Source organism: Xenopus tropicalis, chromosome 6, assembly GCF_000004195.4.
Source record: "Xenopus tropicalis strain Nigerian chromosome 6, UCB_Xtro_10.0, whole genome shotgun sequence".
NCBI lineage: Eukaryota > Metazoa > Chordata > Amphibia > Anura > Pipidae > Xenopus > Xenopus tropicalis.
Genome location: NC_030682.2, coordinates 91,797,912 through 91,811,297, shown reverse-complemented (window position 1 = coordinate 91,811,297; position 13,386 = coordinate 91,797,912). Strand labels below are relative to the sequence as shown.

At 40.3% G+C, this 13,386-nt stretch overlaps 1 protein-coding gene across 1 annotated transcript; it reads right to left on the bottom strand.

The window, feature by feature from the left end:
* Positions 1-5,128: 5,128 nt before the first annotated feature.
* Positions 5,129-13,039, bottom strand: nol7 (nucleolar protein 7). Its single transcript, NM_001276716.1, is given in 8 exon segments — positions 5,129-5,597; positions 5,786-5,863; positions 6,597-6,718; positions 7,047-7,113; positions 7,805-7,845; positions 9,323-9,381; positions 10,185-10,245; positions 12,829-13,039. Coding segments are annotated over 8 exon segments (600 nt in total). The 5' UTR covers positions 12,936-13,039; the 3' UTR covers positions 5,129-5,532.
* Between the last annotated feature and the right edge of the window lie 347 nt (positions 13,040-13,386).

The window sequence follows — 13,386 nt, the reverse complement described above, 5'->3', positions numbered from 1 at the left end:
GCGGCGCATAATGTTATGTCTTTCTACTGTGGCATAACGGCAATAAGTTGATTTGATTGGAATGAAACTTGCCAGTGTTGAGCATCTTCCCAGTCACTGGATCGGAATATGTTCAATAATGTGAGTTTTAGAGAAGGGGGGGGGGGTGGTTGGACTTTCTGATAGGTGGGTGCGTAGGTCCTTTCATTCACTGCTTAGTCGTGCAGTAGGGAGGACACAGGACCCCTGGAGTTGCAGTTTGTTTCTTCTATTTTTTTTTTTAATATCAGTAAGAGATTTTGGTGTAGTCCTTCATTTCCAAATCTCTAGTGGCTGTAATATTATATGATTGTTGTGAACCTGCACGCACTGTGATTACAGATGAAAAATCACATACTGTTCTTTAAACCTTACCGAGCCTGGCTGCAAATGATGCAATTGTGTATGTTAACATGGCAAGGCTGATACATAGAGATCACCCCCATATCGCTTCTGGTAATTCTATTGCGTTTCAAAGCGAACCATCGGAAAACGGTGGGACTTCTCTGAGATCCGATCTCTGCTGTGAGATTCCCGAGGAGCTAAGTATTGCGTGGCAGCAGAAGTTGAAGGTCCCACAGTGTGTTTGATATAGCTAGCTTATGTGTTTTCTTCCCTCCACAATATGGGCTGCCGCTGGCTTCACCAACACAGCCACGCGCCACAGCCTTATACTTAAGGGCCGATTGAGCGGCCAAGGGTTTTATCGACAAACTTTTTTCTCTTTATCACTCAGCTTGATGTGTAGGAGTGTATTGCCCTGAAAGCAACAGGTCTAACAGCCCAGTCCATCTCTGCTGTATGTTGGCAGCACAGCAGGGCCCTATTTGATAAGATGCGAAGAACTTTTCTCTTTGTTATAACATAGATAACTTTCCATTATATTAAATAGGGAGACGTGGTTAATTCTTTGTAGAAACAACCAAATATTTAGTCTTTAAAAAGTGTCTTAATTTCATGTTTGTATCCTTTAATTTTTAAGTGCAAAAATAAAAGTTGCAATAAAAATGTAACTGTACGTAAATTAATCAGCAAATAAAGGTTTAATTCTGGACACCGCAGTCAAGCGTGGCTTTTTTTTCTTGTTTCTAATAAAGAAATGCTAACTTCCTTCCTATTGAAATGGTGGAAGTGCAGGTTTAAAGGAGCATTCGACATTTAAAGGGGAACTGCACCCAAACACAACTTAAGCTTTTTGAAAAGTAAAAATTATTTCAAGTAACTTCACAACGTACATCAATTAAAATATTAAGCTTTTTTTTTTTCTCCTCTTGCTGATATGGCTGACTCAAAAAGACAAATGTAACCGTAGTATTCCTCAGCCTGCATCGTTCAAATCACACAATTTCCTGCACGTGTTGTCAATAAGGAAAGAAACATCAGTGCAATGCATTGTGGGTTATGTCGTTCCAGCATGCTGTATGTAAGCTGTGGAGTTGTAACAATTTGTAACATCAATATTTTTAGTCTCTCCTCCCCTGCCAGGATTTCAAATGATGCAGAAAGAGGAAAAAACTGCTTTGCAGCTGGATTTCAGCATATAAAAATGGTATTTATTCATACTTTTTGAAGAAACAGATTACAGTGGTAGGTGTAATAGGGGTTTCTGTGTGTGGGGCTCTTTAACAAATTTTGCTTCTTAAGCCATTGTTCCCCTTCAAGTATATTCTAGAAAGTTAATTTAAAGGTGAACTTCCCCTTTATATGGTTATCAAATGTTGCTTCAAATGTCTTTTTATTTAGGCAGGGGGACATGAAACTTTCAGATTAGGAGCTCCTCCTATCTGTGCCTTTGTACCTCCCCCTTGTGAGAGATAATGTCACAGCTGCAAGCAGTAGGAGCCTGACTGCAATATGCTACATGCTCATAGTACCACTGAATGATGAACTACACTGTACTTTGAATTTCTAAAGTGCTTAGCAAGATCTCAACTATCTCATACATTTACACTTTTGTAAGATATTAGCAATAGACAATAGTGCCACCAGCTGGTCAGTTCTGTCAACTGGCCAAACAGTCGAGGAAATTTCAGATAAGGAGGAAACTTAAAATTATGATCAATTTTACATTTCCATTACCTTCCCTCTTTAGTTCCTCAAGAGCATTCTCCCGTTGTTTGTAAATGAGCATGCCCTTTGAGCTGCTTCCATTTCTGAGTGCAATGCAGTGTGTCCTAAACTGAACCACACAGTCTATTTGGGGAACAGGCTCAACCCACTGTTATGAATCCAGAAGCCTTTGCTTTGCAGAACTAGCTATGAAATGTGCCAGATACAGCTGCAGATTCTAAGAGATACAGTTCAATCATGCTTGAAATTTGATTGGTTACAGAGTTCTGGATAATCGGCTTATAGATCTGAATGTGTAAAATAAGCAGTTCTTGCACAGAGATAAGAGTGGCCTTGGGAAAAGTGTCAGCCCTGCAGCCTCAAAGTGACTTGGTATTCCACATGCAGCTACTGAATTGGCAACAATTGCTGCTACTTGTCATATCTTTAGTATTTAAAGGGGAAGTATACCTTTAAATTAACTCTTCGTATGTATAGATTGGCCTATCCTCATTTTGATAAAGGGGAAGATTACTATAAAATTATATTTAAATTGCAGATGAAAAGATGCCCTTTGTGAACAAGCTAGCTGTATGGATGGTGATAGATTAAGGAATAAATCCATATTCCACCCTATTTCAGTGTCAGCCTGTAATGCACATATTGAGTTATGGTACTTGTGAGTTACATTATTAGCCGCTGTAATACATCCAGCCATTCTGTTATTATATCACCAAGTATTGCTATGATACAGCCAATGTGTGGGTTATTCCTGTGTCACTGATAAAGGTATTCAGTTATAGAATCTATTATCAAGGATGCAAGGGACCAGCAGTTCTCACTGGTAAGGGGCACTAATTGGGGCTGATATTGTACAATATGTTCTACTTAGCACAGATAAATACAAATGGAGAGGATATCCTCCATCCAAATGCTTTTTTCCATGCATTTAATAGTCTGGGGCTTCACCTATGGTGAGCACAATCCCTGCTTACACAGATGAGCATGTGTAAAACCAGTATGTAGCAGGGATCCAATCAGAAAATGCCCCGGCTGGGCTTTAGGCTAATGCCAGATGAGGCGTAAGGCGATATTTTCGGTAAGCTCGGGTGCAGGCACATGTAGCCGAAAGACGCATAACGCGAGACTTCAAACTCTTGCGTTTTATGCATATTTCCGCTACATGTGCCTGCACCCGAGCTTATTCTATTCATTCAGGTGCAGGCAGAAATAGGAGGCGTAGGGCGGAATTTTCAGCAAGGGTTTTTCCGCTTGCCGACAATTTCCGCCCGACGCCTCATCTGGCATTAGTCTCAGCCTCCATAAAAATTTTAGGGGAAAATATACAGAACACAGATCAAGTGGATATATAATTACCAGGGCTGTGGAGTCGGTAGATAAATTCCCCGACTCCACGACTCCGACTCCTCTGTTTTAAATATGCTAATGTATTTTATACATCTAGGAAGGGGAAGGGGCACTTAAAACACAACTGAACTGATAATAAACTGAAAGACAATTTTATCTATACTCCTAATGATTTCCCTAGAATCCCATAGTCATGTTTAAAGTTTAAGCTAACATTACAGCTGAATTACAGCAGTTTTTCAAATGTTCAGTCTTAAAGGAACAGTAACACCAAAAAATAAAAGAGCTTTAAAGTAATAAAAATATAATGCACTGTTGCCCTGCACTGGTAAAACTGGTGTGTTTGCTACAGTAAAACTACTACAATTTATATAATAAGCTGCTGTGTAGCCCCGGGGGCAGCCATTTAAGCTGGAAAAAAGGCACAGGTTACATAGCAGATAACAGATAAGTTTTGTATAATACAATAGTGTTTTATCTGTTATCTGCTATGTGCCTGTGCCTTTTCTCCTTTGAACGGCTGCCCCCGGGGCTACACAGCGGGGTATTTATATAAACTATAGTAGGGTTTCTGTACCAAACACCCCAGCTGTACCAGTGCAGGAATGGCTGCCCCCGGGGCTACACAGCGGGGTATTTATATAAACCATAGTAGGGTTTCTGTAGCAAACACCCCAGCTGTACCGGTGCAGGAATGGCTGCCCCCGGGGGTACACAGCGGGGTATTTATATAAACTATAGTAGGGTTTCTGTAGCAAACACCCCAGCTGTACCAGTGCAGGAATGGCTGCCCCCGGGGCTACACAGCAGGGTATTTATATAAAATATAGTAGGGTTTCTGTAGCAAACACCCCAGCTGTACCAGTGCAGGAATGGCTGCCCCCGGGGCTACACAGCGGGGTATTTATATAAACTATAGTAGGGTTTCTGTAGCAAACACCCCAGCTGTACCAGTGCAGGAACGGCTGCCCCCGGGGCTGCACAGCGGGGTATTTATATAAACTATAGTAGGGTTTCGGTAGCAAACACCCCAGCTGTACCAGTGCAGGAATGGCTGCCCCCATACTACACAGCAGCTTATTTATATAAATTATAGTAGATTTTCTGAAGTAAACACACAGTGCAGGGCAGCAGCAAATTATATTTTAGTTACTTTTATACACTTTCATTTTTTGGTGTTACTGTTCCTTTAAACTATTGACTATCCATTCCCTTCACGTATACAAGTATTTCTAATCCTGCAAATTTTTTTTACTTAATTAGTTATCAGTGAGAGTTAGGCTGGGTTCCTAGTGGGCATTGGGTTCCCTGTAACAGAGGAACACGACGCAGTGGAGCTGCCGCACCGTAACTGTGCGTTACGTCCCATTTAGTGAAGCATTCAGTCAGTGAAAAGCTTCATGGTCACTCAACGTGTTCGTTTATGCACTGCGTGCATTGGGCTTTATTCTTATAGCAGAGAAGTAATTAATTATGACTGTTTTTTAATTGGGACATTTAAACTTGCTTTATTTTTTTTTTTTTTATTCCCATTTAAAATTTAGTAGGAGTCGGAGTCGGTTCATTTTTTGCCGACTCCGACTCCAGGTACCCAAAATTGCCTCCGACTCCTCGACTCCACAGCCCTGATAATTACCCTGGAAATGCACAATATCAGTAATGGAGTGTTCAAGGCACCTAATAAAGAACCTGATGTGGGTCAATTGTTTATTCCAGTGACACAAAAAAAAGATGCTATTCTTGAGCTCAGACTAAAATGGCATAAAGTAGCCTAAATCCTTAGAGACTGAGTGAGATTACACCAAAAACACGCATCATAGGTAAGAAGGTCCATCTGCTGTACTTTGCTAAACTGCTTATCTGGACAGAACAGGGAGCACTTGAGGTTGCTAGACAGCGCAACTTCTATTTCAGGACACCCAATCTCAGGCCGTTTTTAGATGTAAATGCACCAGTCATTAGTGATCCATGATATACAAAATGATGTGGTTAAATAAAAAACAAAAATGGATCTTCATGTATTCCAGCATCAAAATGTCTAGTAGAAAAGCTTTCATAGTGTACGGAAAAGAAAGAAGTTTCTTCCAGATCCCTTATTCATAGTTTCTTTCTGTCTCTCCAAAGAAGATTAAACCTTTCAGATTTCTTTTTTTCAGCCTCACCTAAAGTGAAACATATTCCCGTTATTACAAATTAGCGCAATAATAAAAACACTGAAAAAAGGTCACAACCCACAAAAGGCCACAGGTTTGACGTCCCCGACAACTATAGAGAATCTCAAGCGTAGGTAGGGGGTTACATAAACTGATTACTGCAGCAAGTGTCAGCACATCTGGTGACAGGTACATACCCCAGGTCTGGTCAGAGAAGTGAAAGGCAGGCTTCTTCACTACACCTTTTTTGCTTGCGACAGAAAGAAATTCATTTGCTGCGGAAAGAAATACATTGTGTGTTTTCTATAAAATATACATGTATCAAAGACATAAAACAAGGCTGAACAAACTAAAGTTAATATCACATTGAATTTTGCAGCCATAGTTTCAGTTACTGGATACTGGCAGGTGCTCTCCCACCCACCCGGATGGCAGAGAGGTGCATTTGTATGCAGGCTTTAGTCTAGTGCAAGGGGATAAAAAACAGTTTCCAGGAGCTTGTATTTGTAAAGAATGTCTTTCTTGCTGTTCTTGTGCATTGATTGTGAACCCAAAATGCTTGGGCCCAGGCTTTTCCCAGGAAATCACTGAAACAATACATAAACCCAATAGGATTGTTCTACCACCAATAAGGATTAATTCATTTAACAAGGATAATGTACAAGGTACTGATTTATTATTACAGAGAAGGAAACAATTTTTAAAAATGTGAATTATTTGCTTAAAATAAATCCTATGGGAGAGATGGCCTTTTCCCAACTTAGAATTGTTTTGATTAAAAACCAAAAAGGGGCAGAGAAAACGAAGGAGTTGACATGTTTTGGGGAATAACAATCATCTACAGCGCCATGAGGTGCATCTGGCTTCCTTTAGCACAATCAGTACACAAAGTATTAGCTATGTGGCATCAAATTCTCCACCTACAATCAATACATACAAAACATGAGCCTTTCTGCTTGCAATCTGACGAACAGAATTGTACCAGGCAGGGTAAGTTGAGCAGGCTACCTGTAGTTCTGTTCTTTATTCGCCCATATAATGCATGTTGGACAAATTCCTTTGCTTTTTGCTGTTGTAAGTTCTTGTGACTGTAATCTTCCAGATGCACCACTTTATAGTTTTCTTGCAGTCTGACAGAAAGAAAGATGCAGTGACATTCACATATAGTTAAAACACCTATAAGCATTTTTCAAAAACCTAAAAAATTAATGCATTACACACATTTCAGCAATACAAATCAAATTACAGTGATCCACAAACATATTGTACATCATGTCATACAGTAATCCAGTCTTCACCCTTATTTACATCAGGGTGTCCTGCAGGGACTAGTAAACTCTTTTTTGTGTTCTCTTTAGATCTATTACTTCATATGGAATATAAGAAAGCATGTGTATTTTAAAAGGAAATACCATTACAGTTCCTAAACCATCTTCCGTTCATTATAAACTTCAGTACCTGATTTTAGGTTTTAACTCTCTTTTTTGGGGCTTCTTTTTCATTTGATCGTTCATTAGTGCATTTCCTGTCAAATGTAAAAAAACATGTTATTTTTATCAGCTGTCCAGCAAGTTATATCAGAATATAAGCATAAGGGAAGAAAACTTTATAGCTTGAGATCAGATAGCAAGGCTAAAATCTAACAGAGAGAAAACAAAGAGGAATATTGTAGTGTTCAGTAGCATAAGCCTAGACTATAGGTACTTAAGAATGCTTCTGGCTCCTAGGTATGTTTTTATTTTTTTCTTTACAGGACAGACTCATGTTAGCACTTACTGGGCAATTAGTAAATATAAACTGAACTGAGGATGGATTCAATTCAAACAAATATTATATTTAATAAGTAACATATATATTTATCTATACACTATGTATTTGAAAACCTACTGCATTTTACAAAGCATCATAAGCTGGCCCTTTCAGAACTAGACATCTGAAGCTATTATAAAACAGCAAGAACTGTGCCTAATATAGAGGGGGCCAAACACAAAAACTGATATTTTTTGTCATATAATTTTATGTAAGACTTGTACTGGATATAGGACAGCTATAGAACATTCCAGCCTTCGCCAAGTCACAGGGAATGCCACCTACAGCTTTCCCTTTCAAAGCTTGTAAACAACAAGCAGTGTGAACTGCACCAATTTTGGAGGCTTTACAGTGTTGAACTTAGTGTTAAATTAAAGGAAAAGCATGTCCAACACGGCTACAATTACCTTTATCCTGTGCTACATCTTCATCTTTGGATGTCTCATACCTGTGGAAGACACAAAGCTTAAACTGGTATTCACTGTTCACACAGTAATTGCAATTACTGAATTTACAACTAGTCTAAAATAACATTTACACTATTTATATGTAGATATTTTTTTTAACTAAATCCCAGACAAGTGAATTATAAATAATAAAAAGGCACGCAATTTTCCAAAGCACTGCTGTTCATCCCAAATACTGTTTTAACTCCCAGGATATTCCAACATATTATCAATGATAAAAACATGCTGGGAGCTGTAGTCTACCTACATCATTGTTGGTTAGCTGGCCACTTTTTGAATGAGGATAACTCAATGAGAATCCTCTTCTCTCTCTATTCACCTGGTTCCCTGAACTTTGTTGATCATAACGGTTGGCCCTCACTGTCACAAAAGGGAGAAAATATTGTATGGTAATCTCATGGCATCATCATGGCATAAACTTTTGTCACCTTTAGAGAGATAAGGGCCCAATGGGGGTGCTTCAGGGAAGGTTTACTTACAAGACTAACAAGATTAATGAAGAAGAACTGAAACACTAATTTGCACTTTCAAGTGTGATATAAAAATATATACTGAATTGCAAAGTACTAACTAAAGCGCTTACCACATACTGAGCTGCCAATTATCCATAAGTTGGGAAACCATAAAAATCAATTACACTTATACAATTTTTTTTAGAGAGAGCACACATAACCTACACATGGGATGTAAACGCCTACTTATTAACAGCACACAACCAATATATGCATCCACAGAATTATGCACCCAGATAAGGGTACCAAGCTTCCCTCCACCCACACAACTTAATAATTGGGGCAAAAACACAATCTGTGCAAATAAAAAGATTGTACGACTTTCACTTATCAAAGTGTTTGGGCACAGCATTCGCGTCCCAGCATTACCGGCATGGGTGCTTACTCCCCCTCCTCCCAAAGTTCTCTATAAAGATAAGTCCTGGCCAGGATTTTCTATGTTTATTACAGTTTGTATTGATTAAAAAAGCATGAGGCTTGGAAATGCTATCTATATGTATTTATAAACCCAGAACACTATTACACATATACTGTTACCTTTATCTGGATTTCTCTGAATGTGAGATCTGTCTAACATTAAACTTTAATACAGTTTTTATAAGATACATTATTCCAAATCTGGAAAAAAAAAATTTATACTTTGCCCTTTAAATGCTTTTATCAGACTTTTTAAATTTTGACACATCATCAGTTATTAAACTAATGCTGCTGACCTACATGACAATGTTCTCATTATATAGATAGCAAAGAATGATGTGCTCTATTTCAGTGACAGATTGGAAGAGATTGGAAGATGAATAGGAAAGTTATCAAAATGGATTTTTGGACTCATCCAAAAAATACTCATCCAAATACTACAAAGTATTCGACAGAACACTGTACCCTAAATTGCATACTTAAATATGAAAAATGATAGGGGTAGGTCAAAGCTACAAGAGAATATTACGGTTTGTCTGGAAGAGCAGATACAGTCTGCAGGATGTCCTCATCGAGCAGCTTTCTCTTCTGAAACAAGAAAACGTAGCACTGGGTTAGTGGCAATGTGCAATAGAGACACTTCTGTGCAACAGACACAAATTATGGATGCATTTATTCTACCTGACGTTACTAAAATACCTTTGAATGCAAATATTTGCCATTATTCCATGCTTACGGTAAATTCTTAAGATTGGTGACTTTTCATTCCCACTCTCATGCAAACTGTTACATGCATCCACTAACCAACAGTTCAACATTAACTAACAACATTGTTTCGGGAGATGTAGAAAATTAATGTACCAGGCCTACTCATTTAAAGTAGTATTATATAACTTTAAATAAATATTTCAGTTACTTAACACATTCCCTGGCTTAAGCAATTCTTCCGCCCCGCCCCCAGATGACAGTGGTTAAAACTCATGAACTGATTTTAGACTCAGACTAGACTGTGCTGGGCTTTACCCCAGCAGCACACATCTTTGGCTCCTTCTCCTTGCCTGATCCACCAATTTGCAGTGGAGTTCAAGAGGCAGAAGGGAATGGAGAAGGAGGTTACAATACAGAAGTAGGTTATAGTTATCCTAGTTACCCTGCCCTTATGTCTCAGCCCTCCCTTTTAGAATGTAAGCTCTTGCGAGCAGGGCCCTCCCCCTAGTGTCTCCGATCCTCATCCAATGTAACTGGAAACCATTTTTGTGAATTGTTTATATGTATGTTAACTGTTCTGTCTTTTGTACACCTCTATTCTGTAAAGCGCTGCGTAAATTGACTGGTTATATAAATAATAATAAATATCCATAATTAACATAACACATATAGATACACAGTACCTTTTGCTCTGTAAAAAGCTCTTGCTTGAGTTTTCTCTTCTCTTTCAAAAGATCCTTTTCCCTGTTAATGAAAAGTATTTCTATGGTTTACATATCTTCAAAGTCTTTACACGGCAAAACAAAATTGCTGAAGAAGTTTTGGAAACTATTGAATAGCTTGCCACACTTTAAACCTTTTTGTCTACATGTGGCTACCTGTGCATTCTGCAGTCTACTGTATGTCATATATAAAAATTCCATGTAGCCAGGGCCGGTCTTCCCAAGTGCGGGGGCCAAATTGGAACCATTTCGGCGGGGCCCCTAGATGGAGTTTTTCTATCTGGCACAAGGTTCTAGGGCAGAGTGGATAAAAAGTGCCTACTATTCCCTCTGTCCAAGTGACTGCTGCCAATCAGGGTTGGGTGAAGGCAGGGTAGGTGGGGGACAATATGTGTAAATGTACTGTATATTTAAAAAAAAAAAATAGATGTCATTTATTACTCAATTTAAATTGTATGTAGTTCACTGCATACAGAGCACAGTGTATCTAAACATAGAGTGCATTCTTTATTGGAAATACCAATGCTGCCATAGTTTTATGGTATCTCTCTGTACAGGGTTTTAGAACCCTGTCAGTAAATCTTATTGTGTGTTGCATATTGCTTTTCGTGCCTTACTTTTTTTTTTTTTAATAGATAATAGCTAGCATTTCTTCTTCTCCTGACCATCCTTCTTTCCCTTATTGTTTCAGCTCTCTTCATTATCTTTCACTTCTCAGCCCCCCATTTAATATTGCTCCCCTCCATCAGCCATTAAAACTCATGTAACATGTTGTCTGTCTGTACCTCCCCAGCTCTCAGCACTGTTGTTGTCATTTCCATGTGCAATGAACAGGATTGCTGAACATACTGCTTGTTCTTGCTGGAAGTGTTAGTCCCGGTACAGCAGCACAGGGATTGGATAGTTTATTCCAACTTCCCCCTGTAGCCCATCCAATCCCTGAGTGGCTGTACCTTTTGCTGAAGGGAGGAGGAGCGAGCAAAAAGGATCGGGTAAAGGTGGCCATACGCTTAAAGTTTCACTCACTTCTGGGCGATATCGGAGGAATTTAGGCTAATTTGGTCCTGGGGCCAAACGATAGAATTATAACAACTGTAATGGGTGCAGTTGGTTCGCCACATCGGCCCCGATCCGACTGAATTTTTTAACCTGTCCGATCAATATCTGGCCGATTTCAGGACAGATATCGGTCAGGCAGGCCAGTCATTGTTGCCCCTACACGGGCCGATAAGCTGCTGAATCGGTCTAAGCGACCAATATCGGCAGCTACAATCGGCCCGTGTATGGGGACCTTAAGCCCTAAGCAGATAGGATTTCATGCAGGAGTCTGCGGCCATCCCTCCATGCTGCAGCTTCTGTCACTGACCCAGTGATTTGAAGTTTGTCAGGGCTCTATGTGCACCACAGAACATCGGTGGGGGAGGCTGTAAAAGCTCTGGCTGTGGTGCGGGGCCCAACTGGGCCCAATCTGCCTAAGGCTGGCCCTGCAGGTAGCGGGGTGCTCAGTCATATGAATTGTGTAGAAAATATATTTTCAGACTAGCACACCCTAATTAAAATTCCATATCTTTATTGTGAGCACATTGCACAAAATTCTGACCTTTCGGTTCTCATTAGGACCTTTCTCATCCTCCATATATTTATACATATTTAAGCAGTGTCTTGTAGAGCTGGGCGGTATGACCAAAAATTTATATCTAGGTATTTTTCAAAATTATATCGGTGTCACGGTATTTGACGGTATTTTTTTTTTCCATGCATGATTAGGTGTCAACCCCATTTCCTAATAAATAATTACTGCAGTATTGAAAATCAGAGTCAGGCAAGCGAAGGATCGGCAACAGAAAGATCAGGCAGGCTTAGTTTCCCAGGCAAGGCCGCAGACAACATAGCACAGGAGGAGGTGTTTGATAGCTTTAAATACCCCCCACGCATGCGCAGAACCGGCGCCGTCAGCGTGCACGCTTTGACATGTACGTGCGCTTTGACGCACGCGCACCTGGACGTGCGTGCGCAACGTCCCGCGGACAACGGGACGCGCGCGCACGCAAGGAGGCGTGCAAGACCGGGCACACGGGTGAGTACCCTGACACCCCGGTATTGCGGTATCTGAAAAATGAATATAGTTTAAAAAAAAAAAAAAAAACACCGGTATTCGGTATTAAACGGTATATCGCCCAGCCCAAGTGTCTTAGGTCTCAGTAGCTGCTGTGCCACAGTATTACAGCCCAAAGCTGGTGCCCGCAGTGGGTACGCAGCACTGTACAGTCTTACAGAATACAAAATTACACACAGGGAGGACAAGTGATATAATAAATACATATAATACATATATATATATATATATATATATATATATAAGTGCCATGTGGTATGAGACACAGTAGGAAGGAGGTCCCTGCCCCATAGAGCTTACAATCTAAGTGCCAGTTATCATACTGAAGGGCACATACCCAGCACTAATAATCTATATTGCTCACTTTGAGCCCTTCAGCCTGCGGGTACTACACATCACACTTTAGCAGTACAGGCTGCAGCAGTGCTTAGTGGGTGCTGGGGTATAAGCACAGGAGAGGGACACACTACTAAATGTAAGTTTATTCACCTTTTGGCAGCCTGGCGCACTTTCCTCGCTGTATCCACTGCCTGGCTCTTAGCGCTCTGGAAAGTGACTTCTTCGGGAGCCTCCTCATCCTCACTATCCGGAGACATTATGCACTTCTTTCCCAGCACTCGTGTGCTGCTTCTGGTAACAACCGGAACAGGAAATGGTACCCGATCCTCTTTGCTCGCTCCCCCTCCCTCCAGCAGATTTGTAAGTCCCGGTACAGCCACTCAGGGATTGGATGGGCTACAGGGGGAAGTATGAACAAACTATCCAATCCCTGTGCGGCTGTACCGGGACTAACACTTCCAGCAACAACTAGCAGTATGTGCAGCAATCCTGTTCATGGCACATGGAAATGACACAACAACAGTGCTGAGAGCTGGGGAGGTACAGACAGACAACATGTTACGTGAGTTTTAAGGGACAGAATGGCAAATGTAGGAGAGTAATATTAAATGGGGGACTGAGAGTGAAAGAGAATGGAGAGAGGTGAAACAATAAAGGAAAGTGGTGCTAAAGAAAAGGATGATCAGGAGAAGTGCTAGCTATTATATA